Source organism: Ammospiza caudacuta, chromosome 2, assembly GCF_027887145.1.
Source record: "Ammospiza caudacuta isolate bAmmCau1 chromosome 2, bAmmCau1.pri, whole genome shotgun sequence".
Taxonomy (NCBI): domain Eukaryota; kingdom Metazoa; phylum Chordata; class Aves; order Passeriformes; family Passerellidae; genus Ammospiza; species Ammospiza caudacuta.
The window spans coordinates 72,108,549-72,121,709 of record NC_080594.1 but is presented as its reverse complement, the minus strand read 5'-3'; the positions used below and the strand labels follow the sequence as shown (position 1 = coordinate 72,121,709).

At 44.3% G+C, this 13,161-nt stretch overlaps 1 protein-coding gene across 2 annotated transcripts in view; it reads left to right on the top strand.

Annotated features, from left to right (window-relative positions):
• The first annotated feature begins 577 nt into the window (after positions 1-577).
• The window catches only part of MYCBP2 (MYC binding protein 2), a 173,379-nt gene continuing 160,795 nt past the window's right edge, over positions 578-13,161 (top strand). For both annotated transcript variants that reach the window (XM_058800162.1, XM_058800161.1), the window contains exon 1: positions 578-1,024. In XM_058800162.1, coding sequence (XP_058656145.1) covers positions 750-1,024 — 275 coding nt within the window. In that variant the 5' untranslated portion in view covers positions 578-749. The remainder of the gene's footprint in view (positions 1,025-13,161) is intronic.

The window sequence follows — 13,161 nt, the reverse complement described above, 5'->3', positions numbered from 1 at the left end:
CGGTTCGGTCACAGGCTGGACTCGACGATGGCTGAGCTCTTTTCCAACCCAGCTGATCCCGTGATAGCCATTCCCAACAGGGCGCAGAAGAAGATCCCTGCCAATACCCGCCTCCCGGGCCCGCGCAGCCCGACCCCTCTCGGGCGTGACCGGGGGTTGGGAGGCCGTCCCCTCGGGCACGCTCGGTGCCCCGGCCGCACGCAGCAGGTGCTCCCTCCGTCCTTCCCTCGCTGCCGCCGATCCCGGATTTCCCGGGGGCCGCGCGGGGCGGGCGGGGCAGCGCATGCGCCCGGCGGCCGCGCTGCCCGCGGGAGGGAGGCGGGGCCGGGGCGGCCGTGCGGGAGAGGGCGGCGGCAGTGCCGAGCATAAACTCCGGAGGGGAAGCGGCACTGCCGGCCTCCGCCCCCCGTCCCCACGCACACACCCTGTAGCGGGAAGGGGGAAGCAAGCGGCCCGCCCCCCGGTCCCGGCGGCGCACGGTCCTTCCCGGGACTCGGTGGCGGCGGGCGCTGTGCCCGGGGCGGAAGGCGAGCGGCGAGTAGCTGGGGCCTGGAGCCGCCGCTGGAGGAAGGGAAGAGCGGGGTGTTCCCGCAGCGCGGGTGGATGCGCAGCCTGAAGGGCGGCTCCTGCGGCGCCTCCTGCGGCCTCGCCATGGCCGGGCCCCGACGGTGAAGGCAGCGGGAGCCGCCTGTGTCCGCGCCGCGCCAGGAGGCGGCGCCGCCGCAAGCAGGGGGCGGGCGGGGAGGGGGATGAGCAGCGCCGCAGCCGCCGCCGCCTCTGCGGGAGCCGCCGCCGCCGCCTGCACCGGTGCCGAACGCGGCTACTCCTTCTCCTCCGGCGGCGCCGCTCCGGCCATGGGGCCCGAGGAGGGCTCGGCCGGCGGGCTGGGAGCCCTGCCCGCCCCGCCGCTGGGCTGCCGGAGCCGCTACCAGCTGCTGCTCTCCGGGAAGGCCCTGGCCGACAGATACCGGAGGATTTACACGGCGGCGCTGAGCGACCGTGAGCTGGGGAGCCACCCGGGCAGGTAACGCGCGCCGCGCTCCCTCCTGGGCCAGACGCGCAGCCCCCGCCACCCCTCCCATCGCCGGCTGGGAGCGGCCCGGCGCGTGCACCTTCCTCCCTCCCGGCAGCCGCCCTCCTCATCCTCCTCCCCGCCCCCGTGCCGGGCAGCGCGGCTGTGTGTGCCCGCTGCCATGTGGCCGCGCCGCCGCGCCCCGGGGGACGGACGGAGGGAAGGGGCGGTGATGTAACCCGGCGGCTGCCCAGGTGCCGCCCGGGCCCCGCCGCTCGCTTGGCCGGCGATACCGCGCAGATGGCGCTGCCGCCCCCTCTCCCGGGGCCCTCCGGGGCAGAGTTACCTGTGCCCGCCCCAGTGTGCGGCCCAGCTCCCCGGGGGGAATGGAGAATGCCAATGCTGGGCCCCCGGGCAGACCTCGCTCCGGCCAGGCTTGCCGGAACAGGCTCAATCCCGTGGCCTCTCCCGAGACAGGCTGCGCAGGGCACCCGCGACTCCCGCTGGCTGCGTTACCGAACCAGAGACCGTGGCGCTTTTTCCATGTACCGGGGCTGCCTTTAGCTACCCTGCCTTATTTTTTTCCTCCTCTTTAGGTCATGTTCCCCGTCTGCCATCGCCATGTAGGCGGCCTCGGTGTCTGGAGGGAGGCAGCGCCTTGCGGGGGGAGCCGGGGGGTTCTGGGGTGTGGTGTGGCCCCGCCTGGTTCCCGAGCACCCCTCCCCGGCGGATGATGCCCCTCAGGGCTCCCATTCCCGGTGCTGCCGCCGGCTCTGGGGCCGCAGCAGGGTGCCTGTTGCTCCTCCGGCCGGGAATGCCGCCCTGCCCTGTTCCCGGGCCGGGAGGGAGCTGCGGGCTGTAGCGGTGCGGAGCCGGTAGTGGCGGGAGGGGAGACAGCCCCCGGCCCGGCCCGGGCGGATCCTCCCGGCCCTGCAGGCATGGCGGGGTGCGCGGTCTCGCCGTGTGAAGGGCTCCCCATTGTTCCCCTCCGGAGGTCGCTGAGGATGTGGATGACATGAAACCGGCACCTTCCTGTGTTCTCAGCCTGTGCTGCTCTTCAGGCTGTGATGTGGGTGGCCGGGTCCTATGGAGAGCTTTGAGTCACCGTTGTATCAAGTTTGCAAGCGGTTGTAAAGCACGAGGAGGTTGCCTGCTTGGCTTCTTCAGGTTTTTGTTAGTCGGACTTGACAGCAGGGCTTACCCTCCACCCCCCTTGCCCGAGAAAGATGTGTCCAGGAGTGGAATTAACATAAGGCACATACCTTTCCCAATTTGCTTTATGGTAAATGCTAGAAACGTGGACTGATAGCATGGGTACTTGACATCTTTACAACTACCGACTTCTTTTCAGAGTGTATGATAGGGAAACTGTAGCTTTTCTTTCCCCCCTGAAGACCAGCAAGTGTTTTGTTACTCCATGTATTCCTTAGTCCATTGCTTATACCTTTTCCATTACATCTCTTCCCACTTTTGAGCTTTGTGTCATTTAACCCAGGGATTGCAAGTGCTGAGTGTAAGGATACTACTAAATGCAAGGAAATCATATGTGCAATTGCTCATCAGTACCTGTGTGAATTTTGCCCAAAGGGGTCTGCATTTTTTAAAGCTGTGGTTTTGCATTAGTTGTGTCTTCCATGTCTTTTGGTTTCAGGATGATTCAACTGCTCTCCCTTATACTTAAAATTGTAGAAAATACGAGCTTTAGGTGTGTGTAAATGTTAATGCTTCTTTTAGTTGATGTTTCTGAGGTCAAGTCAAAGAAGATAGACTCCTTGTACAGAGCAAGCAGGTTATATTAGGCTTTGGCAAGTGAATGGCAGGTAGTTAATACTGGTGAATACAGCCAGACTTTTGAGAGGTGGAATATTTAATAATTATCTAGTTTCCTGCTATCACTACCCCCACTGCCTTATGTGGCAGACTGATGGCAGCCAAGATACTGCTTGTGGTCTCCACCTTTTCTCCATATTGGTGTCAAAATACTGCAAAATACTTCAGCTGCCTGGTAAACTTAAACAGAAATGGTCTTTTTGACCTTTTATGGTATTTTTGACCTTTTATGCCTTTTTACAAAACTAATACAAATTCCAAATATTTCCTAAAGATAGCTTTAAATTTAACTGTGTCTGCATCTAGTTGCTATGGTAGAAAACAATGCTTGATAAATTAAATGGAGCTTAAGATAATATAGGTTATGACAGAAATTCTAACTTGATTTTTATATATCGGGAAAATCTGAAGCATCTTAATTAGTAAGATTGTCAGTAAGAGTGTTTGTGACTAGAAAAATAACTTGAAGTAACTGAAAAAAAATCTAATCAAATTGGCTTATCAGTAGTAATAAAATTCTTCATGTGTTCCAAGACTAATGTGAAGAATGATAGTGCAACCTATTTGCAATAAGTTGATGTGGAATTTTTGCTTCAAGTCTGCAAAATTATACTCTGCACTTCATGGGCCGTGACCAATGCCTCAGTAAGTGCTTCTGTTCCAAACCTAACTTTAATGTTTATGAAGAACTGGCAAGCAGTATGAAAATGCTTTTGTGTAGACAAGGAAATCAAACATTGTGGAGATTATCTGAAAGTCACAAGATTAGTATCACATTTGCAAGGTGTTTGTGCTGGCTGTCATCAGAAGGGATGAATATTACGTGTTGAGTAGGATGCAGTAATTGGCTTTGAAACAGAACCAGCAGTGCTTTGCATTTCCTCATGTGATACAGGCTGCAGTGTCATGAACACTGGTCTCCACAGGAGATGGGCTGGTTGGTGTGCTTGCTCCCCCTGCCACGCTGACATAATACTTCTGTAGTATTCTATACTGTCTTGCAGTAACAGATTAGAGACTCACTCTGGGTTAAAATTAACTTGGCAAAACTGGTTTGTTGTAATCCAGACTAATTCCCTGATCTGGCTCACCTTGTGATTGTACTTGTGACAGTGTGAGGTGAAGGGTTGCACAAAGATTTTTGTGTACAGAGAGGCGGGAACAAAGAAACTTACTTTTGTCACTCGTGTCAATCTAATAATTTTATGGAAGGAAACAGAAAAAAGTATCCAATTCTGTGATTTAACATGCTGTTGTCTTTTTGCAGATAACAGTGTTAAGGATCTGCTGCAGTACTACTAGCAGTGGACAATTTAGTTGTCAATTCAGGATTGGTTTGGAAGAAAAATCTGCTCTGAGCATGCCTCAGTTTATAGTCTCTCTTTTGTGGCCACTGAAGTATTTGAAAATAACTGCATGATGTCTAGTGTAACTTACTAGTGTGTAAAACGCTAGTAGAAGTATTGGCCCCTTCAGAGGGCAACTAAAAATCCATGTTAAACTGTTGTCTTGTATCTTGGGTTCTGGGTGGACAAAACTGCAAGTGGGTACTGGTTTTAGTGCTGTACCAAGGCTCTGTATTTGCCAAGTAAGGTGTTTCTGATTTTCACATTTTTGCTGTCTTCAAATGTGCTTTTTCTTTCATATAACTTAATCCTAACAAACATCCCTGTCCATCTGAATTGCTGCTATTATTGCTTGTGCATCTTGGGGGGTTTCCCTGAGTTGGCAGTCCTTTCACCTATTTACGTACTACCAGAAGTATCAGTTAGGCTCAGCATGTTCTTTGAGACTTCTTGTCAAATATGGATAGCTATATAAATTCATAATGGCTTTAGTGTGACCTGTTTTGTAGTGGAAGTGTTCACTGCATAATTTGAACTAACTTTAAATTGTTATATTACAATGGCAGTGTACTCTAAAATGACAGTGAGTTCATACTTGTGCCAAAATGACCATTACTTTGTTGCTAAAGTTGCCTCTCAGCTTAAATCCTTCAAAAAAACTGAAAGCTTCTCTTTGTGTTGTGAACTCTAGTGTTGTGGTCTCACTGAGGCCAGGAAAATATCAGTGATGATGGGAATGTAAGATTTCTTATAATAACTAGAAATTAGATGGCTGTTTTTACTATCTATTTTGGCTGAAGAAGAGCCAGCCAACTTTATTTCATGTTGATTGTTTCAGCTAGATGATTATAGCAGATTTTGAAACTAGGTTACTCATTCACACTTGTAATTCTAAATTATACATCCTCTGGACATTAGGTTAGTCTTTAGGCTTTTAAAAATTTAGTCTTCCCTTATACCCTTACTTATACTCAGTAAAGCAGTACTTATTTGAGATGTTTGGAGTATATATACTTGAAAATTTAGTGCAGAAATATTACTGAAGCTTCAGCTTTGCCTTGTGAGGATTTAAAGATTTTGTGAAAACTATTTTTAAGTAAATTTTGGTGTATGAGATTTGTCTGAATTTGATTGTTGGTACACAAGAAAGCCTTAATTTCTTCATATCTAAAGCCTTTACAAAAGCTGTTAGATTTTTTGGTTTGGAACTTGTTGCTCTTTTAATATGGAGTAATATTTGCAAAAAGTTAGGAAGCATTTATTTAGTTAAAAAAATAAAGTTTATGTGTACAAAGACAAGTAGAATGATAGTGGTGTTACATTACCTACTCAATTTTCCTACTTATTCCTGTGCAAATGTTTGCTCCATAGCTCCTTTCCAACTGAAATATTCTAGTCTAGTTTATCTGTTTTTCTGTTCTTGTGTTTTGTAGATGTAATTTTGAAAAACAGAGTTCAAGTTTTGTGTAAACTAAAACTGTTTATTGGGAAATTGATGTGCTGTTGAGTCTTAGATTAAGCAGTGCATTAGAAGAGCTGATGAGAGTTGCTGTCTGCTCTAGGCTTTTTAGCTGCAGTATAGTAGTGTTTTAATACTGTATTGCCCTGTTGGTTAATGGGGATTAGCAAATGACTAAAATTTTTATTTTAATTTATTTACCTTGTATTCTGTTAAGAAAAAGTTTTATGTAGTAGGTTTTTTAAAAACCTCTAGTTGTCTCTTGGTCTTACATTGTTGTATTTGTTCAGTGTTGCTGTGGGAAACATAATAGAAGCTGGAAAGAGCCCCATAACATTACATTGAGAGGCTTAAGATGGGCATTTTATTTCTGTATATTTATAAAAGATAATTTATAGAGGTAATGGGAAAAATTAAAACACAAATTCATGTGTGGTGTATTGCGGTGGGTTTTTTGGATGTTGTATTTTTTAGTTTAACTGAGAGGACATGCTAGTTAAAGTTTCAGTTTGTTACACAATCTCCTCTGGCACACTGATGGTTTGTTGGGTAGCAAGTTGAGGCAGTTAAGGTTGGGCTGGAGCAATTTAATAAGTTACCATTCCTCACTGCTAGCCATATTAAATGTAGTAAATGTGTTTCCTGCATACTGAAAAACTTGATGTTGGATTTGTTTTTCTGCTATGTTAACTATCAGCTGTCAGGGTTTAGTTTTGGTTTCCTCCCATATTATGATCTGCCTTCTGGACAAAATATTTTGAAGATTTTTTTTTCAGTAAATTCTCTTCCTGACATATGACTATGTATGTTTTGCCAAACCCATGATTTAAAGATAAAGACTGTTTATGTCTTTATAGAAAGCACATGGGATGTATCAATAACACAGTTTCAAGGTACTTCATGCAAACTGTTTTCCTAATCCTTTGTTTACTTAGAAAACTTGATCCCTTGCAGCATTACTTGAACACATGGTTACATTTTTGTCTTTTTCTTTCTCACCTTGCTTGCCGTAAACCCTGCCTTGTGCTCATGTGCTAAGTGGACTAGTACTCCTATAATTCATGTTGTAAATACATTTTGAAGCTGGTCTATTCCTTTGGTCTTTCACAGACAGTTCCTAACACTGTGCCCCTTCAAAGGATGAATACTAGAAATTAACACAGGAGAATAGGCTCCTTATGCTGTGACTGCATTAAGGCAGATGGTTTCTGTGCTTTTAGATTTAGTGTTTCATATGTTTCAAAGCAAATTGATATGCTTTATATGATTTTTTCTTATTGTATCGTAGTATATAGCATGTTATAGCTCATTGCCTTCAGACTGATGAAGGTGTTGATGAACTTAATTAGATGAACTTAAACTGAATGATTATCTCTGTGTTTAGTATATCTATGACTACTTGAGCCTGAGAAAAAAATGTTATTAGTGTAATAAATCTAAATTTATACCTGTTGTACACATTATAAAAAAAAATCAACTGAGTTTCCTGGTCCCCACTTGAAACTAGAGATGCATGGTTAGATTACTGCTGTTCCTTGTTTTCATTTTCTTTCCTTAACTTTTTACACTTGTGTTCCAAGCATTATTGTCATATGTAATGAGTTTAAAACTCTTGGAAAATGCTTTATAGTTTCTGTGAAAGGATGTATGTGGTGTAACCTCAGTGGGCAGCTGAGCACCACCTGACTCCTTGGTTATTTCCCCCTGCAGTGGGATGGAGGACAGCTGGAAAGATAAAAATGTGAAAACTCAGGGCTGAGGTAAAGACAGTTCAGTAGGTAAAGCAAAAGCTGTGCATACAAGCAAAGCAAAACAAGGAATTAATTAATTCCTTCCTTACCATCAGCAGGCTGATGTTCAGCCATCTCCAGGAAACCAGGGCTTCATCATTCCCAGTGACTTGGGAAGACAAACACCATAACTCTGAATGTATTGTCCCCCTACTTCTTTCTTCCTCCCTGTTTTATATACTGAGCATGATGTCATATGGTAGAGAATATCCTTTTGGTCAGTTGGATTCAGCTGTCCCAGTTACATCCCCTCCCAGCTCCTTGTACACCCCCAGCTTACTTGCTGGCAGGGCAGTGTGAGAAACTGGAAAGGCCTTGACCCTGTCCAAGTGTTAGTCAGCAACAGATAAAGCACAGGTGTGCTACCAGCACTGTTCCCATCAAAAATCCAAAGCATACAAACATGATACAAGCTGCTTGGAAGAAAATTTTTATTGTAGCCAAAGCCAGATAAGGTCAAAAAGCGGAAATCTGTTGCTTGTAGTTTAAATTCACAGATACTGTGGTATTTTGATTATTTTGGTCATGATCTCTGTCAGTCTAGAAAAGTTTGTAGGTGAGAGTTTTAACCTTAATGGGATTAAAACAGAAGTATTACTTCTCTGCTGTGCTCCTTGTTGCAGTTGGTAACATTGCTTATCTTTTCTATTGCCGTGTCTGTACAGATCTGCAGCCAGTCATTTACATTACACTGAGATGAGCTTGTTGTTATATAAATACTTTGTTCTATTTTTATTATTTCAGCCCTTCTTTATTTTGTTTCACCATGTTACATGTAGTCGCTTGTGACTTTCCTATCTGATTTGGCCTTGCTTCTCTCCCACTAGCCAATGCATAATTCTTTCCAACAGATGTGCTCATATATCTTCATTATGCTTGTATGTTTTCAGAGTAGTCATGTCTCTATTCCTTTTCTTTTCAAACCAATCGATTCTCTATCCACTTTTGTTTCTAGAATACACTGCTATACAGGGTAGACCATTGACAGCTATAAACTGGTGAGTTTTCAGTTGTTTGTACTTGGCAGTTGTCTTCTGCTATTTGTTGCAAACTAAGTTTGAATTTCTTTAGTTTGCTTTTGATAGTAATCACTTTAAAGACGTTACACTGTCATTAATCGCTCGTAATGGGCTTGTTCTTAATAAATACAGATTTTCCTTTACTTCATGTAGCATAATTGTTAAATTAAAATTCTGCTGATAAGATTTGGTGTAAGATAGCTTTGTATATACACTTTAATTTTGGTGGTTGTGTTTAGACAGGAGAGTGGCCAAAGGTCCAGATCTTGTCATCTTTGCTGTGGTTGAATGACTTTTCAAATATAAAAAAAAGTCCTAGAAGTGTTTAAGGATAAATACTTTCATCTGCATTGACAAACTTGAGGAATAAGTGTTTTCTTGCATGTGTTCTTAACAGATCTAGTTTCATAGACAGCATTGAAGTGAATAATGAAAAATCAGATAATTACAGAAAAACTCCAATTCTCAGTGGTTGTCCTGAGTGGTTGTTCTCTTTGTGTGGAGAACACTTTGGAGGGATGCTGTCTTTTATGTTGCTTTTCTTCATCTGAGACAGATTTATGCTGTTTTGGAAACCTTTCCAGTTACAAAAGGGATCAGATACTGTTTTGCACTTTCGTCATGGTTAAATGAAAATCAGTTGCATTTTACTTGTGCAGTTGGGTTTTAATTTCATTTTTAGAACCTGTAGTGTTTGTTTCTGTCATTATTGGAGAGGCCTTAGGGTATTCCAGCAGCTGGAATAATTCTGAAGCCTCCAGAGTTTTGGCTTTCAGAAAAATGGTAGTTGTTAAGAAAGTTATTGTCACAGTAAAATAGTCCTCAGTTATGAAATTAAAGTAATGATTAAAAAGATGTGTGATTTCAGCTCACCAACAAATAGCACATAAAAATCCCAACTGGAAAAATCAATGAGTAGGGTGGCCTTTTTTTTTCTGTTCTGACTTTTTTTAACCTTTTCTTTTTAGATGCCTTAGAAGCCCAGAGTAAACCTGTCCTACTACTCTGCCTATGTTTTTCCTCTAAGCTTGTGATAATTGGATTGCAGCTGATGTTCCTTACCCTGATTTAAGGATTTAGGGGACAGGATTTTGATGATTTTTCCATTTGTAGATATACTGCTTAAGCCCTGACTTTCCTTTTATTATTGGCATGGATGAAAATTCATGTCAGAATGCTTGATTAATTATTTAAAGAAGATAGTGTGTAAGCTGGTAATGGCTTGGAGAGCCTGCACGTGGCTCTTTGAATGACAGTTGACTTATTGTCCATTTCACTAAAACTGTTAAATTTTAGGCTTACTAAATAAAAACAGCAATAACTTTAAATATTTGATTTTATCTGAGATAATATTGTCAGCAATAAAAAATACTAAGTTTATATTACTTATGGAAAATATTGGTTGTACTCTCAGTGCTGTTTTGAGGTCTGCCTATCCAGCTGAAGAGTTTCCCACTCTAATGATTCTTACAGCTGAATTCCTAAAAATCTGCAAGCCTTGGTGAAAAATAACTGTAGGCAATCTGCAGATACAGGCAGGCAGAGCAGTGGATGTGCTGTACCTCAGCTCGAGTAAGGCTTTTGACACTGCCTCCCACAGCATGCACAGGCTGACAGTGGATGGGTTACATAAGTGGACAATGAAGTAGATTGAGAACTGCCTGAGTGTCTGGGCCTAGAGGTTTGTGGTCTGTGACATGAAGTCCAGCCAGAGTCAAGTTGTCAGTTGTGTACTCTGGAAGCTGATACTGGGGCAAATGCTGCCTAGCGTCTTACTAATGGCCTGAATGCTGGGACACTGTCCTTGCAGCAAGTTCCCATATGGCACAAAACAGAGGAATTCCTCATATACCACATGGTTGTGTTTGTGTTCAGAGGGATGCAGCCAGGCTGGAGATTTGGGCTGAGTGAGATTTTAAAGTGCAACAAGGGGAATTGCAGAATCCTGCATCATGGTTCAAATAACACTGGGGGGCTGACCAGCTGGGAGACAGCTCTGCAGAGAGGTAGCTTGATGGCAACCATCTGTGTGCCCGTAATGCACTGCCATGGCAAAGGTGGCAGACAGCCTTCTAGGCTATGTTAGGAGGAGTATCGCCAGCTGCTTGAAGGAGGTGCTCTCTACTCTCTGATGAGGCTGCATCTGGAGTGTCCAGTTCTGGGCTTCCCAGCAGAGGAGAGAGGTACTGCGAAGAGTTAAGTGCAGGGTCATGTTGGTGATTAAGGATCTGGAGCTTTTCTTCAGTAAGGAAAGGCTGAGAGGGCTGGGATTATTAGCATGGAGAAGAGGAGGTTCAGGAGTAATTCTGTTAAAGCGGTGAGGCAATGAAGAAGGGAGAACCTGATGCTTCTCTGTAGTGTCCCCTACCCTGACATGGCACTGATGTGGCACAAATTAAAATTCACGAAATTCCAGTGCATTCCAAGAAAGCAATTCTTCACTATGAGAAAGGTCAAGCATTGGCAAGTGTTGTCCAGAGGGGTTTATATCTCTTGGTAGTACTAAAAGTGCTACTGCACATGGTAATGGGTACCTTACTGTCTCTGACACTGCTTGGGCAGGGTTTGACAGAATCAGACACAGAATCACAGAAGGGTTGAGTTTGGAAGTGACCTCTGAAGTTCATCTTGTCCACCCTTCTGCTCAGACAGGGCCACCTGAAGCCACTTGCCAGATGGCTTTGAATATGGATGGAGACTCCACAGCCTTGCTTGCAACCTGTGCTCAGTCACCCTCACAGTAAAAAAAAAAAAGTTACCATAACAGGTCCCTTCTAACCTGAATGATGTGATTCTATAGTCCTTAAGAAGAACATAGGATCAATATGAAGTTCATTTGTCATCTGAAAAGATGTGTCACAGGGAACAAACATGGTACTGAGCAATCAGATCTTCCAGCAGAGATGTGTTTTAAGATGGTGGTACTTGTGGTACTAGAAACAGAATCGTTAAATAGTTTAGGTTGGAAAAGACCTTTAATATCACTAGGTCCACTTCTAACCCAGCACTGCCAAGTCCACCACTAAACTGTGTCCCTGACAGCTACATCTACACACCTGTAGGGGGATAGAACATAAATAAAGGTAGTAATCTTTCCCCCTAAAAAGTTGCAGCTGAGCCAGTTAGGAGCAGCCTGATGTTAACAGGCCACAGCTGTAGCCAGTTAGGAGAGTGCTATAAAAGGGTGGATTGGTTGGTTGAGGGGACCTGAAGTCAGTTGGTTACTGTGAGGACAAGGAAGAGTTGGTGCTTAGAGGAGCTGCCTACAAGAAACAGCAAGGAGGTACGAAACTCTAGCAATATGGAACCTTTGTAATGTAATGACAATAGAACTCTGTAATGTAATGACAACAAATAGTGACTTCAATGTGATTTGGGAAAAAGGACTCAAATACTAAGCTATATGACCCTGTGGATTTGGGGGAAAAGGATTTGAGTATATAACCCCATGGATTTGGGGAAACAGGAGTCGACTATATGACCCCATGGATTCAGGACTAAACTATATAACCCTGTGGATTGGGGACTAAACTATATGACCTCATGGATTCAGGAAAACAGGACTCTACTATATAACCCCATGGATTTGGGGAAACGGGATTCGAATATATAACCCCTTGGATTCAGGGAAAAGGACTTGAATACTAAACTACTGGTAAAATATATAAATTGCAGCTATTAATGTTTGTTAAATATGAGTATAAAAGATTTTGAAGATAGGTACTTTGTAAGCTGTGAAAAGCTGCAAAAGTGAACCAACACTCAGAAATATATACATTTGTACTATAATACGTCTGAACATTTGTATAACTATTAGTTCTGAATTAAATACATGAATGTGTCATAATGTTAATTTATTTGAATGTGTCCTTCTAGAAATGCTGCAACTCCATAATTAAAAGAAAAAGGGGGAATTGTAGGGGGATAGAACATAAGTAAATGAAGGTAGTAATCTTCCCCCCTAAAGAGTTGCAGCTGAGCCAGTTAGGAGCAGCCTGATGTTAACAGGCCACACCTGCAGCCAATCACAAGAGTGTTATAAAAGAGTGGATTGGTTGGCTGAGGGGACCTGGAATCAGTTGGTCACCATGAGGACCAGGAAGAAGTCAGTGCTTAGAGGAGCTGCCTACAAGAAACAGCAAGGAGGTATGAAACTCTAGCAATATGGAACCCTTGCAATGTAATAACAATAGAACTCTTGCACTATAATGACAACACAAACCTGTTAAATATGTCTGGTGGTGGTGATTCTATCACTCCCAGTACAGTGTGTTCCAGTTCTTGAAAACCCTTGTGCTGAACAATTTTCCCCCAATACCCAATGTAAACCTTCCTGGTCTGGCTTGAGGCTGTTTCCTCTTGTGCTGTTGCTGGTTGCTTGAGAAAAGAGACTGACCCCCACCTGGCTACAACCTTTTTTCAGGGAGTTGTGTGGAGGAATAAGGTCTCCTCTGAGTCTCCCTTTCTCCAGGCTGAAAAACTCCAGCTATCTCAGCCCTTCCTCATAAGACTTTTTCTCCAGACACATAAGCATCTTTTCAGTCTTTTTCTGGGCACACTCCAGCAATTTTGGAGTGAGGAGTCCAAAACTGAACACAGCATTCAAGGTGTGACCTTAACAGTGCACAGTATGGGGGTGATCACTGCTCTGGCCCTGCTGGCCACCCTATGTGATACAGGCCAAGTTGTCATGGGCCTTCTTGGC